Consider the following 15,067-nt stretch of genomic DNA (forward strand, 5'->3'; position numbering starts at 1 on the left):
CCAGAATACAGGGGCCATTCTTTGAATATTTGATGCAGGCGGATAGCTGTTCACTCCAGTGGAACAAACTGGATTGGAGTCAGTCGCTCATCTGGAAAAGGCTGTAATTTAAAGTCGTAGCTGCCGAGTGTCCTTACGATCCTCATTTCCTTCCCAGCTGAACTTAAACCTCTGAATCTGCCAACCTGGGGCCTGCGGTCGTAGTGTGTGTACGGTTATATATACAGAAGATAGGTTTATGTCTGTAAGCGAGCGTATACAAAAACACATTTAAATTTCACTGGCAATAACTGTCAACAATTAAATGCTCCCAATGGTAGAGTGGGAAAGAGGGCAGGGGAATACTGTAGATTATCAGTAATGTTAGACCCACTTACTTTTGTGTCCATTTGTTTTTGGGGGGTTATAACACATTGATATGTAGTTTCCAGAATTATTTAGACAGTGGTCACACAAAAAGTAAAACATACACAGCCTTTTAAACGTCCAGTGTGTCATTTATAATCAGTTCTACTCTACATTCTGTTCAATCAAGATCTTTGTCCTCTGGGAGATTTATCACATTCAGTCAAATACTGTTTAAATTCAGTTTTAGAGCATTACTCGGCCCAAGGGTTCAGTAAAGCTGCTGTAATCCCATGCCACAGAATAAGATGTTGTGCCAACTGTACCAGTCTAGCAGCACACATCAAAAATACAAGTGGACGCTTTAGCTCTGCCTGTGACTTCTGAGAGAAAGCTGAATTTAAGCCAGGACACAACACTGTAAGCTTTATTTTGTCACTCTGATATTTTCCTTCAGATAAAATGTTTTTCTAAGCAATTACTCTGGACTTAGAATGTCGTATATCGGTTTGTTTCACCTCATACGTTCACCAGTAGCAACCGGTCATGTCATCACAGAATCTGAACTTCCATTTTGAAACCTCTAGACTTTGGCCAGTACCATGTTGCAGCTATGCAACTGGAAGTACAGCAGTGTTTCCTACAACCAGACTCCCATTGGATGATACCAGCTGTCAATATCACTGGTGTCCACTATCTGTTGTGCTTTAGAGTCTCTCTTCCTATAAATGGGAATTGAATTTATGAAATGGCCATCATGTGCTATTGAAGAACATCTGAAAGCAGTGATGCTTATTGATGTTGTGAATCAAGTGGGAATTGTTTTCCCATAGATTTCCATTCAAATGGAGTCCCTTAAGTGGCTATTCAATTATTCTTATTATTTGGCTTCAGGAAGAACATTGACACATGTATGAGAAAATGTATAAATCGAGCATTTTTTTAACTACAAAGTCTACAATCTTGTCACTACAATACAACTTAACAGCCCTTACTTGAACTTTTTTCTGACTCCAAGTCAGTTTACTGACACTGAACATGCTCCTATATTTAGCAACATTAACACCTCAAGAAGGGGGGAAAAAAAACACTGGGTGATTACAACTTTCACTTGCTGCCTTATGTGAGATGTGTGCAACCCCCTTCCACACATACTGGATATCACCTCACATGTGTTACCAATCTTCTCTCTTTTATTTGAAGGTGTAAGTGCAACCTACATGCCTCCCAGTGCCTGCTGCAGGATGGGAACCTCCAGTGTCAGTGTGAACACAACACCACAGGCCAGGACTGCCAGCGCTGCAGGAAGGGCTTCAAAGCCAAATCCTGGAAGGCTGGTTCCTACCTTCCGACACCTAACGGAACACCCAACACTTGTACGTACCCAGAATATGTTCATCCAACACATCAATATCACTCACAGAGACACAGAACTGCTGATGTATTTCCTACTGTTACACATTCATTCACTCTGGACTGAAAAATGTATGTTTCTAAGTATGATATTCATATGACAAACTGCATTTTATAGTCCTTCTTCCTCACAGCTTTTATATGATTTAAACAAAGACACAGAGTAGGGTGTTAATTGGTGAGATTTAAATTTGTTAATTAGTGACTTTTCATGCTTTTCTCTGCTTTTCAGAGCTTCTACTATTTCTACTTAACTGTCATTAAAGCTTACTCATTAGTAATGAACTACCATTCTCATATTGATTAGTGCAGCATTAAGAAATTTGATAAGCTAGTAAAATAGGTAGACTGATACATTATTTAGCGTCTAGTTTATACCTATATTTGGGTTATACTTGCATGGTGTTGTTATTTTGGATGAACAGTCGCTTCAGTCCCACTGTGTGCTGACACTGTTACCTGATGTGTTGAAACCAGAGAGTAATGATAGTGTAAAAATCTAACTCGACTCACTCTGCATGGCCATTAAACCGGGAAATATGTGACTGGCTGAACAAAAACTGTGATCGTCTTGACACACCATTATTCTCACAGTGACACTGTTTTTCATATAATTGTTCATAGTAAGTTAAGTCCATCTTGGTCTCTTATTGCACTCGGTGTTTTTAACACGGCTGTGCTTTTATTTTAATATCAGTGTATTTGTGCATCGTTTTTTTTCATCACTCCGAGGTCCTGAAAAGGCCCTGCTAAGCCGAGGGATAGCGTTTGAAGCACAGGAGACAGTGAGAGCGACTGAGCTTTCAGAGTTGTCGTTAAATTACTGCAGAGAGCAGATCAGAGCTGTGTAACAACGGGAAAGTGCGTGGGGGGAAATCCTCTTGGAGAACTGGCTACAGTAGTGAGCAATGATAAAATAATAATCTAGGGCAGCCCCTCCCTACGTTCCTCCTTTAAAAAAGAAAAGAAATGGACCCACTCATGCACAGGGACATGCACACTCACATATACCTGCACCTGCACATTCGCTGCAAAGAATGGCTTTATTGTCAGCCTTTTTTTTTTTTTTAATCAGGCTAATGTTTCCAACCCAGTTCTAGTGGTACTGACACACACCCTCAGAGCCCACCACTACCCGAGATCCATTAGTGGAATTTAAAAATTTAAATGTTGGCAACCTTCTTGGCTTAAATGCTACACAAAAATGGCCATGGCTCTTAAAATAGTCTGGTCTCGACAGATTGCATTATGCACGCTAAGCTATGCTAACTAAAAAAAAAAACAATAAAGAAAAATATGCAAGGAAGGCAAAAAGTTTAGTTTCAAGCACAGCAAAGCACTCTTAAAACATACATATATGATGAGGTTTGGGAAGTAGTAACAAGTGAAAACGGAAGGGAGTAATTACTGCAGGATATTGACAGGTGGTCTGAAACAAGCCGATACTTTGCAGAACAACTCCTAAGCTCTCTAGGCCAGTCTGATGAATGAGGCACAATCAAGTCTTGAGGCAAAGTGAATGCGTACATAAACAACTTCTCATCTCTCCTCTTTCTTTTCTTATTCTCTTTCAGGTACAATTGCTGGTTCCCCCTCCGGTTCTAGTAAGTAATAATGCAAAGCAGAAGTGGTGATAATCCACTGTCTCTCCCTCTCCCTCTGTCACTTGTCTCCCTTTGTTGCATTATTTTCGCAGGTTTTAACCCCATACCTCACCTTGTGCTTGTCTCTTAAACTCCCCCTCTTGACTGTGATGTTCTTTAGTCAGTCATTTTTCTTTTTCCGTTGTCTGTACTCTCAGAGCTGAGAGGCTCGGGCCCGGTGCCGTGTACTTCATTATTAATAGTCCTCTCTGTCACCATGTCCTTTCATCACAGCACATCACACTAACCTGCACAGGAGGAATTCTTCCACAGTTGTGCTTTTCTTATTTAGACAAAAGTCAGTGGTGTTGATGGATTAAAGAAAAGGCACGTGAAAGAGGGTTGGGTGAGAGCAGGCGCAGGATGCAGCAGCAAGAGTCACAAAAAGAGGAAAGGAGAGAGAAGGATGCGGGCATATGTTAGTGTGTTGTAATGCAGTGTGATTCCGGGTGAGGAGCTCTGGGAGGCAGGAATAAAAGGGAATTTGATTAGGGATTCTCTCTGTGGAGAAGCTCTCAGCCTCCGAGCTGTTAGACAGAAACGATCGGCAAAGTGGCAACATCAACTCTGACAGCATTGGGCTTTTCTCCACATGGCCTACCAATAAAAGGCTGATGCATGGACAGACTGAGCAATTGGACTGCACTGCAGAGGTCTGCTTTTAAAAGATCTCCTCTCACAGTTAAATACAAGAACTGTACGGTGATTTATAAAAACAGCAGGTATATACTTACATGTCTCAAAGAATGATGTTAGTAATGGACCAATAGGTTTCAAGGGGAGTCTGATATTAGTTTTAGTTTTCTGATCAAGATTTAGTCGAAGATCTTGACTGTCTCTGCTGCTGAAGGTGAGATAGAGGGTGAAGCTAAAAGTAAAGCTGAGGATATAGCCGAGGTGAAACACAGGTTGAAGCTAAAGGTGAAGGTCGACCCAAGAGTGAACCAGAAAGTGCAGCAACCAACAGGCTGAACAGCCTCCAGCTGTTTCCCATGAGCTATTTGAAGCTTCATGGTAAGCAGTAGCTTAGTTACAGCCAGAGGTAGAATGTATCCCATTAGATTTGTTCAATCCTGTACCAACTTCAGATCTTAACACTTAACTGCAACACATCAGTTTATTCACCAGTGAGTCGGGGAGTAGGGCGTCTGTACACCACAACATGTGCTGATAAACAGGTAACATCAAGACTGATGGCCAAAAAAAGAAAAAGCTGCAGCAATAACACACATCTTATCTCTGTTACCATTAGGGGAGGGAATCGCAGGGTACCTCACGATACAATATATAGTCCATGATACCAATAATATCACAATACAATGATTCTGCGATAATCAGTATATTGCAAGACAACCATATCACGATATCCGTCTAACCGAAGAAAACCAAAAATTAAAAGTGCACGATTCCACTATTTATTCACAACCAGGTAACTTTCCATGTTTGTGCTGAGCTAGGCTAATCAGCCACTGGGGCTTAGTATTTCTCAAAACATCTATTTATTTTAATCACTTATTCAGTTTAATCACTTTATTCCAAAACCTGGCTGCACCATTGACCAGCCAACATAGTAACTTCTGTACTTTACAAGCAATATTGTGTCGATAAAACATTTTGAATGAAGAATTCTTAGTCCAGTATTTAACTCATGTAAAGGATCTGAATACTTTTTGTATCGATGGCGACAGCTGAACAAACAAATTAGCATTAAAGCAGAGACTTTCCATATACTTGCCTGAGACTGTTGATGTGCTTATTGACGCTGACAAGCTGTGCGTCTTTATCTGTGTACACATCATATATAATTTATCCTTCAACTATGACGTACATTGGTCACTTCCGTTGCTGCATATATCTCTGGTGGCAAAGTCAACTGGAGGTTGTTCAGTCTTGAGAGTATAGGCATCAAACTATATGGGCCTTCAGACTTTATTTGATCTGACTGACTGACTTTTAAGCAACCCCGGCATGATGTGAACAAATGCCTGAATGTATATTGAAGTGGTCCTCAAATCCAGCATGCTAAATTTAAACCTGCCATCTTGGTAGGCCAGTGAACCTCTCATGTTCCACCAGGAAAGCACTTAGGACGCAGGAGGATCTCAGCAAGGCTGTGATGTCGATGTCGTCAAACTTTTTTTTTTCTTCTTAAGGAAATCCATTAAGAGCACGCGTGCAGAACAGCACAGCACTTTTGTGTTTGGCTGACATCAGTAGCAAAGTAAGCAGAGAATTCACTGATGAGCTGTGATTTAGGAGGAGCTGACAGAAGCTTTAACACAGTTTAACAGTTACAGTGCTAAAGTTTTATTTATTTGCAGTTATATGTAATCATGTAATTTATAGTTTATATCCAGGTTTGCAACTACAGCAACTCCATCATTTAACATATGACAAAATATTCTGTTAGCTATCCTAGAGATTAGTTAGATACTTGTATTCTAATAACATATCACATATTTGCTGTTTTTTTTTGTTTTTTTTAATTAATAACAGAGAAGACTGTTATTATTAGTAACACTAAACTCCCATCTGTATTTGTTGTATTTGTTTTGAAAAGATCATCAGCAAGAGCAGACATTTTGAGACCAGACAAACAGTTTGTGCATGACGATAAGAACGTAAAGTGAAGCATGTGACATTTGCAGCAGCAGTTTTCTGTGTGTGGAGACAAACTGTTCTTTGTTTGTGAGCCAGGTTCATTTAGTTTAGTTTGAGGGAAATTGTTACTAAGTCTGAACTGGATCTGAAGAAGTTATTCTAACATAAGACAGAAAAGAAACACTAGGGGTGCAATGATTAGTCCAGGTTGTAAAAAAATCAACAGTCGAATTTAATCTTTGTTAATTGTCTGCTACATTATCCTTCATATATTTTTTCTGCTGTGGAGCTGAACCACATAATTTTTATGGATTTTTAACCATCTCTGCTGAGAATTACAAACGTGACCACAGGCACTTGTGTATGACGCCGCCACTGCCGCCGCCATCTCTGTTTACTCTGCTAACTTGTTTTTTTTCCACTAACCCACTATAATTCCACTGCTTAGCTAAACTGTTCCAGTGAAGCTCAGCTGTTCTGTTTACACTTTACCCCACCGTACAAATACACCAAATCAATACATTTTAAAGTACTCACATTGCTTAATGACTCCGACAACCCTGGGCTGCACCAAGTGGTTGAGTGAAGTGACAAGAATGCTTTCCAAAAACACACTGCTAAATCTGAAGAGATAGTATCTGGACTGTCGTAACGTTCCCATTACCATCCATAATGAAGAAATCAAACGTACTACTGTATCTTGTAAATACTTGGGTGTAGTGATTCACTAGCTTTTGTTATGGAAAGACCACATTGAACTGGTCTGCAACACAAAACAAAGGATCTATTTCCTCTGAGGTCTTTTGGGGCAAGAAAGCAAGTTCTTCTTCTGTTTTATACCTCTGTGGTAATAATGAGTGCTCTGCAGTACTGTAATAGCGTCATGGTACAAAAGTCTGTCCATTGTTGTCAAATCAAAACTGCATCAACAAATGAAAATCTGCCTCTGAACTTAACCATGTTAGGTGCAGGGTTCCACAGTTCCACAATAAGGTTAGAATGAAAAACGCCTTTGCACACCAGTCAATCTTGGAACTAAATATGGGACTTAAAAGAGTCTTGTCTCTGGTTCTTGGCTGATTGGAATGTTTAATATCTGTAGTTTTTTTGTGATCGTCTGCTCAGGAGGACAAACAGCAAACAACACAGCAATCAACATGTCACTGTTGTGTTTTATGCAGGTCACAGCGCTCTGCGATTGACTTGGTTCAAAACAGTCAGGTGGCGCTTCTGGGCTGACTATTTTGAATTTGAAGGGATTTTTAAGGTTATGGTAATAGTCGATTAATAGTTTCAATAGTACGTAACTGGCATCATAGTCTTTAGTTGGAGCCCTAAATAGCTCATACTTGAAAAGTAGCGCTGTTTTTGTCTCTTTTATCTCAAGTTTAGAGAAGTGTATTTTGCTTGAACCTGACCCTGATGTGAGAAAACGCTTGTTATCTCGCTCTCTCTCTCTCTATGTGTGTGTGTGTAAAATCATGGTGGGGCATATGGTGCAGTTCAGTGAAACCAATAAATCATCTTGATCCCCTCCTTTTCCTCTCGGGATCTGAGGTCTTAAGTTCCATTCTCACAGTGGCCACCACCGCCACTAGTGTGCACGCGCACACACATGCACGCACAGATAGTTTTATCATACCTGAAGGTCCTGTGACATTTGGAACTAGATTACAATGTAATGTTTTATGGATTACTAACAATATATAGTTTTCTTCTCTGGCAGCCCACTACTTCAAAAAGGCACATTCCAACTCTGTACATTTTCTAATGTTTGTTATTTGCAGCAGCATCAAAAAGAAATCAGTGATGTAATCTGTGAACTGTGTATGAGAGTGTTGAAGCAGCGCAGGATTAGATTTTGCAATATTTCATCCATATAAAGTTGGTTATATAAATCATAATTTTCAGCACTGTTTCCAGGAACATGAAAATGCAAATCCCAGCTTAGAATATATATTGTTTAATTTCACATTGAGATAAGTGCTAAGTTCTTGACTGGAGTGTGTGTGTGTGTTGCAAAGACAGATGTTTGTCTATAAACATTACAACATCGAACAGGTTGGACAGTAGATCATAACAGTGGCATCTTTTGTCATGTGGCTGCCCCAGTTAAATCAGTGAGCATGCTCAGATGAGGATTAGCAATCTATTGGCAAGAAGGTCTGATCCACAGAACTTGCAGCCCATTGGTCAGCTGGACAGATGGGTGTTTGGCACAGGGGGGAGGGGAGGTCATAGAAACTAAATCCTAAAACCCAGTCATACATCTGCCTGTCCAGCCACAGTGACCACACATGACCCCACTTCATCTTTTAATTTAAAATCAGATCCCAAAACGGCAGAGGAGTCTGAGCACAGTACAAGCACACAGAGATACGGTCACTTACCTGCACACACAGAGACAGACAAATGTATGCAAACTCATACACACTAATGATGTTCGACACGAGGTAGACCACAATCCTATCTCTGTATGACCGTCATCTCACTCCCGTCTATGGAAATCTTTGCATATTGATAAAGGATGAACTTGGCCTTGGACTGAGAGAGATTGGATCATGTCTGGAAAATCATGTGACACATTAATAACAATCACGCTGTTACTCAAACCACCTTCATTAGGCATTCTGGCAAATGTTAACCAGACCCGAATTACAATGGCTTCATTAGAGTGGATCTAAATCAATGTCTTGCACTGTGGTAATAAATGATGAGAATGCCGAGACTGACGGGTGGAATTAAATATTATTGTTATCATTTTGCAGGCTATATTCATTCAAGAGACAAATTATCACATTATATGTAAATGCATTTTGGTGGAAGACACTTAAAAATGTGTCTGTGCAAAAAGAGGGTACGGGAACCAGCCCTGTTTGCTGTGTGCCAGAGAGAGTGTCATGGGACAGTTAGCGAGTCCATCTGTACAGACAGACAGGCAAATGTTAAAGGATTATGTAATGAAGCAGCTTAGATTGCTGATGCGTTGTGTGAGAGAGTGATGGTGCTGTTGCATGGCTGAAAGAGACCTTGACCCCTGCCTAATTGTTTTCTTTTTAAACAGACTCCATTGACTTCAGCAGCTCTGATCACAGTGAAGGTAGGCACTTGCAAACCAGGAAGTATGAGACTCGAGGTCATTCAGACATGGTAGCAGTTGCCATATAAAATTGGACATGGTCCTCTGGTTGCAAAACAAACTCCAATTGCTCCAAATTCACAGATGTCACCAGCAACCGGGCTGTCAATCACACTGGTGTCCACTCATGAGTCATGGTTTATTGTCTATTTTCCTCTAAATATGAACATAATTTACAAAATTTACATCATGAGCTATGGAAAAAGCCTGGTGATGAAGCCCATTAACTCCTCAAAAAATGGTTATTTGCTTGTTACTTTTCATACCAGAAGACTACTTTCCAATTTAATTTACAGTCTACAGCAGCTGCACTGTACTAGAATACAGTGCTATAGGTGCATCTTTATTAAAAACAGAAAGAGAAAACATGTAAACTGCTGCCTTTATTGATGATGTAGTGCTTTAAAAAACATTAGATAGCATGAAATTAAAGGCTGCAATATTCTTCTTTCCTATGCCTGATTGATGCTTTCTCCATCACTGCTTTCCATCAGTCTAGTTGAATAATAAATATATACTTTACTATGTAGGTGGATAACCTGCTGTCTGTTAGTGAACATAATTATTTGTACAAAATACTTCACAGTTGTCACAGAAAAATGCCTTGAAACGGCAATGACTGGAAAAGCCTTAGGAACAAAATTAACCGACAAAAACACAGCAAAAGAGACTAAACACACTAGGGAGGCAGTGGTAATCAAACACAGGTGAAACTAATAAGACATTAGGGCAGGTCAGGTGATCAGGATTGAAGATAGGACAGGAAGTAAAACTACAAAATAAAACAGAAAAACAAAAGGAAAGTACTAAAAGCCCAAGGTAACGAATACAGACAGGAACAACTAAAAGTCCAAAGAGAATAAACATCAAAACAAAAGCACCTGGAGTAATCCAGGGGTCATGGCATCATTGTGTTGTGCAGAAGGAAAAAAAATGACATTCTTCCAGCACTGAAAGGGTTGTGGAGCAGCTTTTGAGTTTAGCCTATCTCAGCAGTGTGAAGTCACACTTTCATTTTGTGTTCTCACTTCTGTGTGTGTGAAAGTGCATACTTGCGTGTGTGTGTGTGTGTGTGTGTGTGCGTGCACGCAAGCACATTTGAAGGGAAAAAAAGTAAAAAAGGAAATCTTTGGATAAACAATCTAAGGCAGCATCTCTTATGCTAATTTCCTAGCCTGCACATTCCTCAGTGCATTAAAATATTCTGTTCTCATGCAACTCATGCAACAGACACCACAGCTCCTCCACCAGCAGAAACCAGAGTCACGCAGAGCTCAGCCCCATTTAGAGATAAAGTGTTACCCGCCAGCCCTTTGTCTGCACCCTCACCCATGGGACAACCTGACACATTTCTTCTTACAACAGAGGTTCTCCCTCCAGGAGAGGAGCACAGAGATTCCTTGACACCGGAAGAGTCCGCACCCTCGGACACAATCCACACACACTCACATCTGTCCCACCCAGTCCCTAAGGAGCCCGCACATCACGCAGTTGTTTTCGATCATCATCACCATCCAGTCACAGCCGACCACCATCACACAACTTTGGTCAATACTGGGGAAAATCAGGCAAAGAATGGTCAGAGAGGAGGTAAGGCACAGCTATAGCTCTAGATGGCAGTAGATGTAGACTAGAAGCCCCAGGAAACAGAATAATCTAATTTAGGATCAGGAGATCGTTTTTATTTATAGTCAGTGTGATGATTTTTATGGTGTCAAACACGTCTGAAATTGACAATTTTCATGAGGTTAAAATCACTAACATGCTCGTATGAACAATCTATAATCATTTTATGTTGCTCAGCATCATATTCTATGTCGGAGAAGCTTGTTCATGTTATGGAGGGACATTGAAATCTTGTTAATATGAGTGAGAGGCAGCTTTAGGGTGAAGAGAGAAACCAGCGGTGTATGATCACTGGTAATGGAGGTCTGAGAGTTCAGTTGATATATTGCGACATATTGGGACACAATGAGCAAGGCAATATATTACAACCTTTTACCCACATTACTCCATTTTAAGAAAAGCTGGGACAGTGAAATATCAATGTCATATGCATAAATAATACACACTTTTTCTTTGTCTGATGAGGAGTGAAAGCCTGCTGCCAACTAGCATTTGAGGCTTAAATACGATATAAAAAAATGTCCATCTGAAAATGACTGCAAGGTATTCTTCCAATATATCAATACAGCACATCCAACAGTTGATTATTGAGTATCAGGTCTTGAAATGTCACTATATTTGTGTGTATCAATTATATCTTACAGCCCTACTGGTAATGGAGAGTTTGTGAATGTCTGACTACAGTTGACGTTATTTTGACATCACTCAGAGACAAAAAAAAAAAGGATTTGTTCAGACACCAGATCAGAGCGATGAAAAGATATGAGAACAGGAGAGACAGAATCAGGACTGAAATTTAACTTCTAACTGCAGCACATTACAAATACTACGCCCTTCGGGGGGCAGCATTAATATGTGAAATGTTGAGATATAAATAAAACGATCGCATGATATTTCAGGTCACTTCTGGTTGAGGCATGGTGCCATTCTGCCAGTAAAGGAAGCAGATGAGGAGCTTCATCACTGTCAAGGTTTACTAAACCAAATAGACTCTCACTCTGTCTCTCGCTCTCTCACACACAGCACTCTCTCGGTCAGGGTAGAGCCACGGGAACCCTGAATGCTCAGTTTTCTGATGTCTGATGTCAGACGGTTTGGGCTGAGCTAACTGAGATTAATGCCAAGAATAGTTCAAATCACTCCTGCCCCTCAGGCAGCATGGATTACTGAGATTAAATGCATTTATGTTCACTACTGTGCTACATCAGCCTTTGAAACAACTGTTATTCAGAATCCTGCTTTCCCACTCCAGAGCTTTTCCAGCTAGGCTGTGTATACACGTGTGTGTGTCTGTGTGTGTGTGAGAGAGAGAAATGTGTGTGAGAGTGGGAGTACGGGATGCAAGAAGTCGGACACAAGTAGAGGTACATAGGGGTTACTTTGATGAGATATAATGATGGCATGATGCCAGTCGTGTGAAATGGTTCAGGGTGCTGTGAGAACAGCTGCTGGCGTCCTGTCTCACTGGAGCCTCTGGAAGGGGGAAGGGATGAAGGAGAAGCGAGTGGGCGGGAGGTAGCCTGAAGGGGGACACTCCGCAGGGGAACAGGATGCCCCTCTCTGAAGATGAACAACTGTAGATGTACATCGCCCGTGCACAAACACCACAAGGGGAAACACAGATGGAAGCATGCAGCACTGTATTCTCTAACGGTCCGGTGATCATTCGTCCCTCGATGACATACATGGTGTGGTCGCTTTGTGTGATTGGTTATCTGCATTTTTGTGAGTGAGAAATGTGGTGTTTTAGTTTCCAGAAATGTGCATGAGTTGCAGTAAATGGCAGTAGGTAGAGGAGGCTTGATCGACAAACTGAGCTATAGCTCTTCACTCCCGCTCACTTTTGTTCTAAAAGCGAAGCAAAAGGATGCTGGGAAAGGAGGAAAGCCCCCTGGGAAAGTGTAACATTCACAGAAACAGAGAAAGGACAGGGAAAAACTTTGAGCAGGAGACAATTAAAAATGAAGTAAAAGAAGGATTCTTCTCTCTCACACACCCACATCCTTTCTTTTGGTCAGGGTACAGTGACAGGAACCCCAAATGCTCAGGTTTCTAATGTCTGATGTCAGACAGTTTGGACTGAGCTGACTGAGATTAATGCTGGGAACACTTCAAATCAGCCCTGGAACATTCACTGGAACAGGGAAAGGACAGGGGAAAACTTTGAGCAGGAGACAATTATAAATGAGGTAAAAGCAGGTTTTATGTGTTTGCACTGTGCAAAAGTGTCTGACTGGAGATGCTTCGCATGGGTGTAGCACCAGAATGAACATGGAAACTTACACCCATGAGCAGATATTACTTTACTATTATGATTGGAATATTATTTGTGGTAAATAGGGATAGCAAATATAAGCCCACGCAGATCCCCTTTGTCCCTGAATGGGAACCAAGAAGCAGGAGGAAAATTTCATGACATGCAGATAAAAGGAAGTGCATGTCATTTCTTTTCACACCCAGTGAAAGTGGAGCAAGGAGTTTCTCAAGCCTCTCTTACTCTCACAGCTTTTCCCCAAGCCCAGGGCTGCGGCTCCTGATGGAGCAATCTGCTATCTGACAGAGAGACAGAGAGACAGAGAGAGAAAAGGCAAGCAAGGTCCCTCAGAGAAAGATGGGAAGAGATGCAGGTGATCAGAACAGTAATTTTTACTACTGCAGTATCAGCCTAATTATTACACCCCTATAATTCAGGTTGCTGCAGGTAGGAGTGTGTTAGATATCTCATATGATGTCATGTCCTCTTCTGTTAATGATGACTGTGTGAGAGTCTCCCACAAGTCTGAGGAATATACTCATGAGACTCAAGACATGGTCACAAAAGGACATCATCATCTGAGCTCAGAGGCGCAGAAGGGAGGCGGAAGAAGAAAAAAATAACTGTAAAGAAAGAAAACTTATACAGATGTGATAGATTCATATACTGTAGTTCAGTTATGGAGCAGAAGATATGCAGTAGTTAAACCTGACAGCTTTGAGTGAAAAGTGAAAGAGAAATGTGTCTATATTTATCTCTGCACTGACACATCTGTCTGTCAGTCAACTCTCAGACAACGTCTGAAGGTGCAGAGCAAGAACAATACCAAACAAAGGTGGATGAAGCAAAGACATAATAACTATGGTAAAGAACGTGTCTTCTTCTTGTAACCTCATTGATTATGATGGTGTTTCAGTCTCTCACACGTCTGAGGAACATGAGACACACTTTCACAAAACAACCATCTCGTCTGAGCACGGAGAGGAGGAAGGAGATGCTGAGAGCAGAGGTAGCTTGTAGTATTAGTGGCAATCTTTCGCAAATTGAATCTGAGAGATTTACTCGTCATGTCAATTATGGTGTTATGGCGTTTCAGTCTCCCATGATTTTGAGAAGCACGAGCCTCACAAAATTACACACACGTCTGACCACGGAGAGAGAGGAGAGGAGTTAAAAGAAGATGAAAGAAAAGGTATCTCTTTTGTACTGTAGTGGTAGTTGTAGCTGACACGAGTTAATTGTAACAGTACAACTACTTTATGAAGTAACTACATTTTTGCTTATATGTTTGTTTTTTACCATCAGTGTCCCATGAATCTGATCACCATGGACATGACACTCATGGAGAAAAACATTCAACCTCATTTGAACACAATGAGAGGGGTAGAGAAAGAAAACCTGAGGAAATAGGTAAATTACATTATTATTTGTAGTGGAAGACAACATAGTGGAAAGATCTGCAGTACATATGTGTAGTTTACATGTCGGCCGTTTGAACATGCATTTCTACAAAACTAAATTTCTTGCTTGTTATTTTAACGGCATGATTTGTGGTGTTTCCCAGTTGCCCACAACTCTGAAGAACATGAACACGAGAGTCATGGCCACAAAACTACAACTCTACATGAGCACAGAGACACAAAGTGGGAGCATACAGAAGCTGACAGGACAGGTATCTCCATCTATGTGCTGTGTTGCTGTGGATGTAGCTACCTGTAGTGATCCTCTAGTGATGGAAAAAGCCGCAACATTCAACTTAAGTTTTATGCCCTTTAAACAATTATGTTGAGTTAGTCTCCCACAACTCTGAGGGACACGTACACGAGACTCATGGCCACAAAGCAACAACCTCATCTACGCACGGAGAGAAGCACGACCACAAAGAAAGACATGCTGAAAGGACAGGTATTCTGTAGTGGTAGAAGTGTTCTTGTAGTTTTTACAATTTAAATAATGTAGTTGTGTGCATTATTTAAAGCTGTTAAGCTAAACTTGAACCCTCAGTGACGTAAAATTCCATTATAGACCTCAATTTGGTAGAAAAGG

The 15,067-nt window shown here is 40.8% G+C and overlaps 1 protein-coding gene across 5 annotated transcripts in view; it reads left to right on the top strand.

Moving 5' to 3' along the window:
- ntng2b (netrin g2b) overlaps window positions 1-15,067 on the top strand; it is a 61,594-nt gene that overhangs the window by 31,743 nt on the left and 14,784 nt on the right. For 3 of the 5 annotated variants that reach the window (XR_006358133.1, XM_044012234.1, XM_044012235.1), the window contains exons 4-12: window positions 1,549-1,721; window positions 3,333-3,362; window positions 9,067-9,102; window positions 10,507-10,731; window positions 13,938-14,030; window positions 14,118-14,213; window positions 14,327-14,431; window positions 14,586-14,693; window positions 14,816-14,926. Coding sequence is in view for 4 of the 5 variants with exons in the window: in XM_044012234.1 (XP_043868169.1) it covers window positions 1,549-1,721; window positions 3,333-3,362; window positions 9,067-9,102; window positions 10,507-10,731; window positions 13,938-14,030; window positions 14,118-14,213; window positions 14,327-14,431; window positions 14,586-14,693; window positions 14,816-14,926 (977 nt within the window). In the remaining variant the exon portion in view is untranslated. The remainder of the gene's footprint in view (window positions 1-1,548; window positions 1,722-3,332; window positions 3,363-9,066; window positions 9,103-10,506; window positions 10,732-13,937; window positions 14,031-14,117; window positions 14,214-14,326; window positions 14,432-14,585; window positions 14,694-14,815; window positions 14,927-15,067) is intronic. The other 2 variants (XM_044012236.1, XM_044012237.1) reach the window with 2 other exon arrangements.

Source organism: Solea senegalensis, linkage group LG21 (genome assembly GCF_019176455.1).
Source record: "Solea senegalensis isolate Sse05_10M linkage group LG21, IFAPA_SoseM_1, whole genome shotgun sequence".
In the NCBI taxonomy this organism is placed as follows: Eukaryota; Metazoa; Chordata; class Actinopteri; order Pleuronectiformes; family Soleidae; genus Solea; species Solea senegalensis.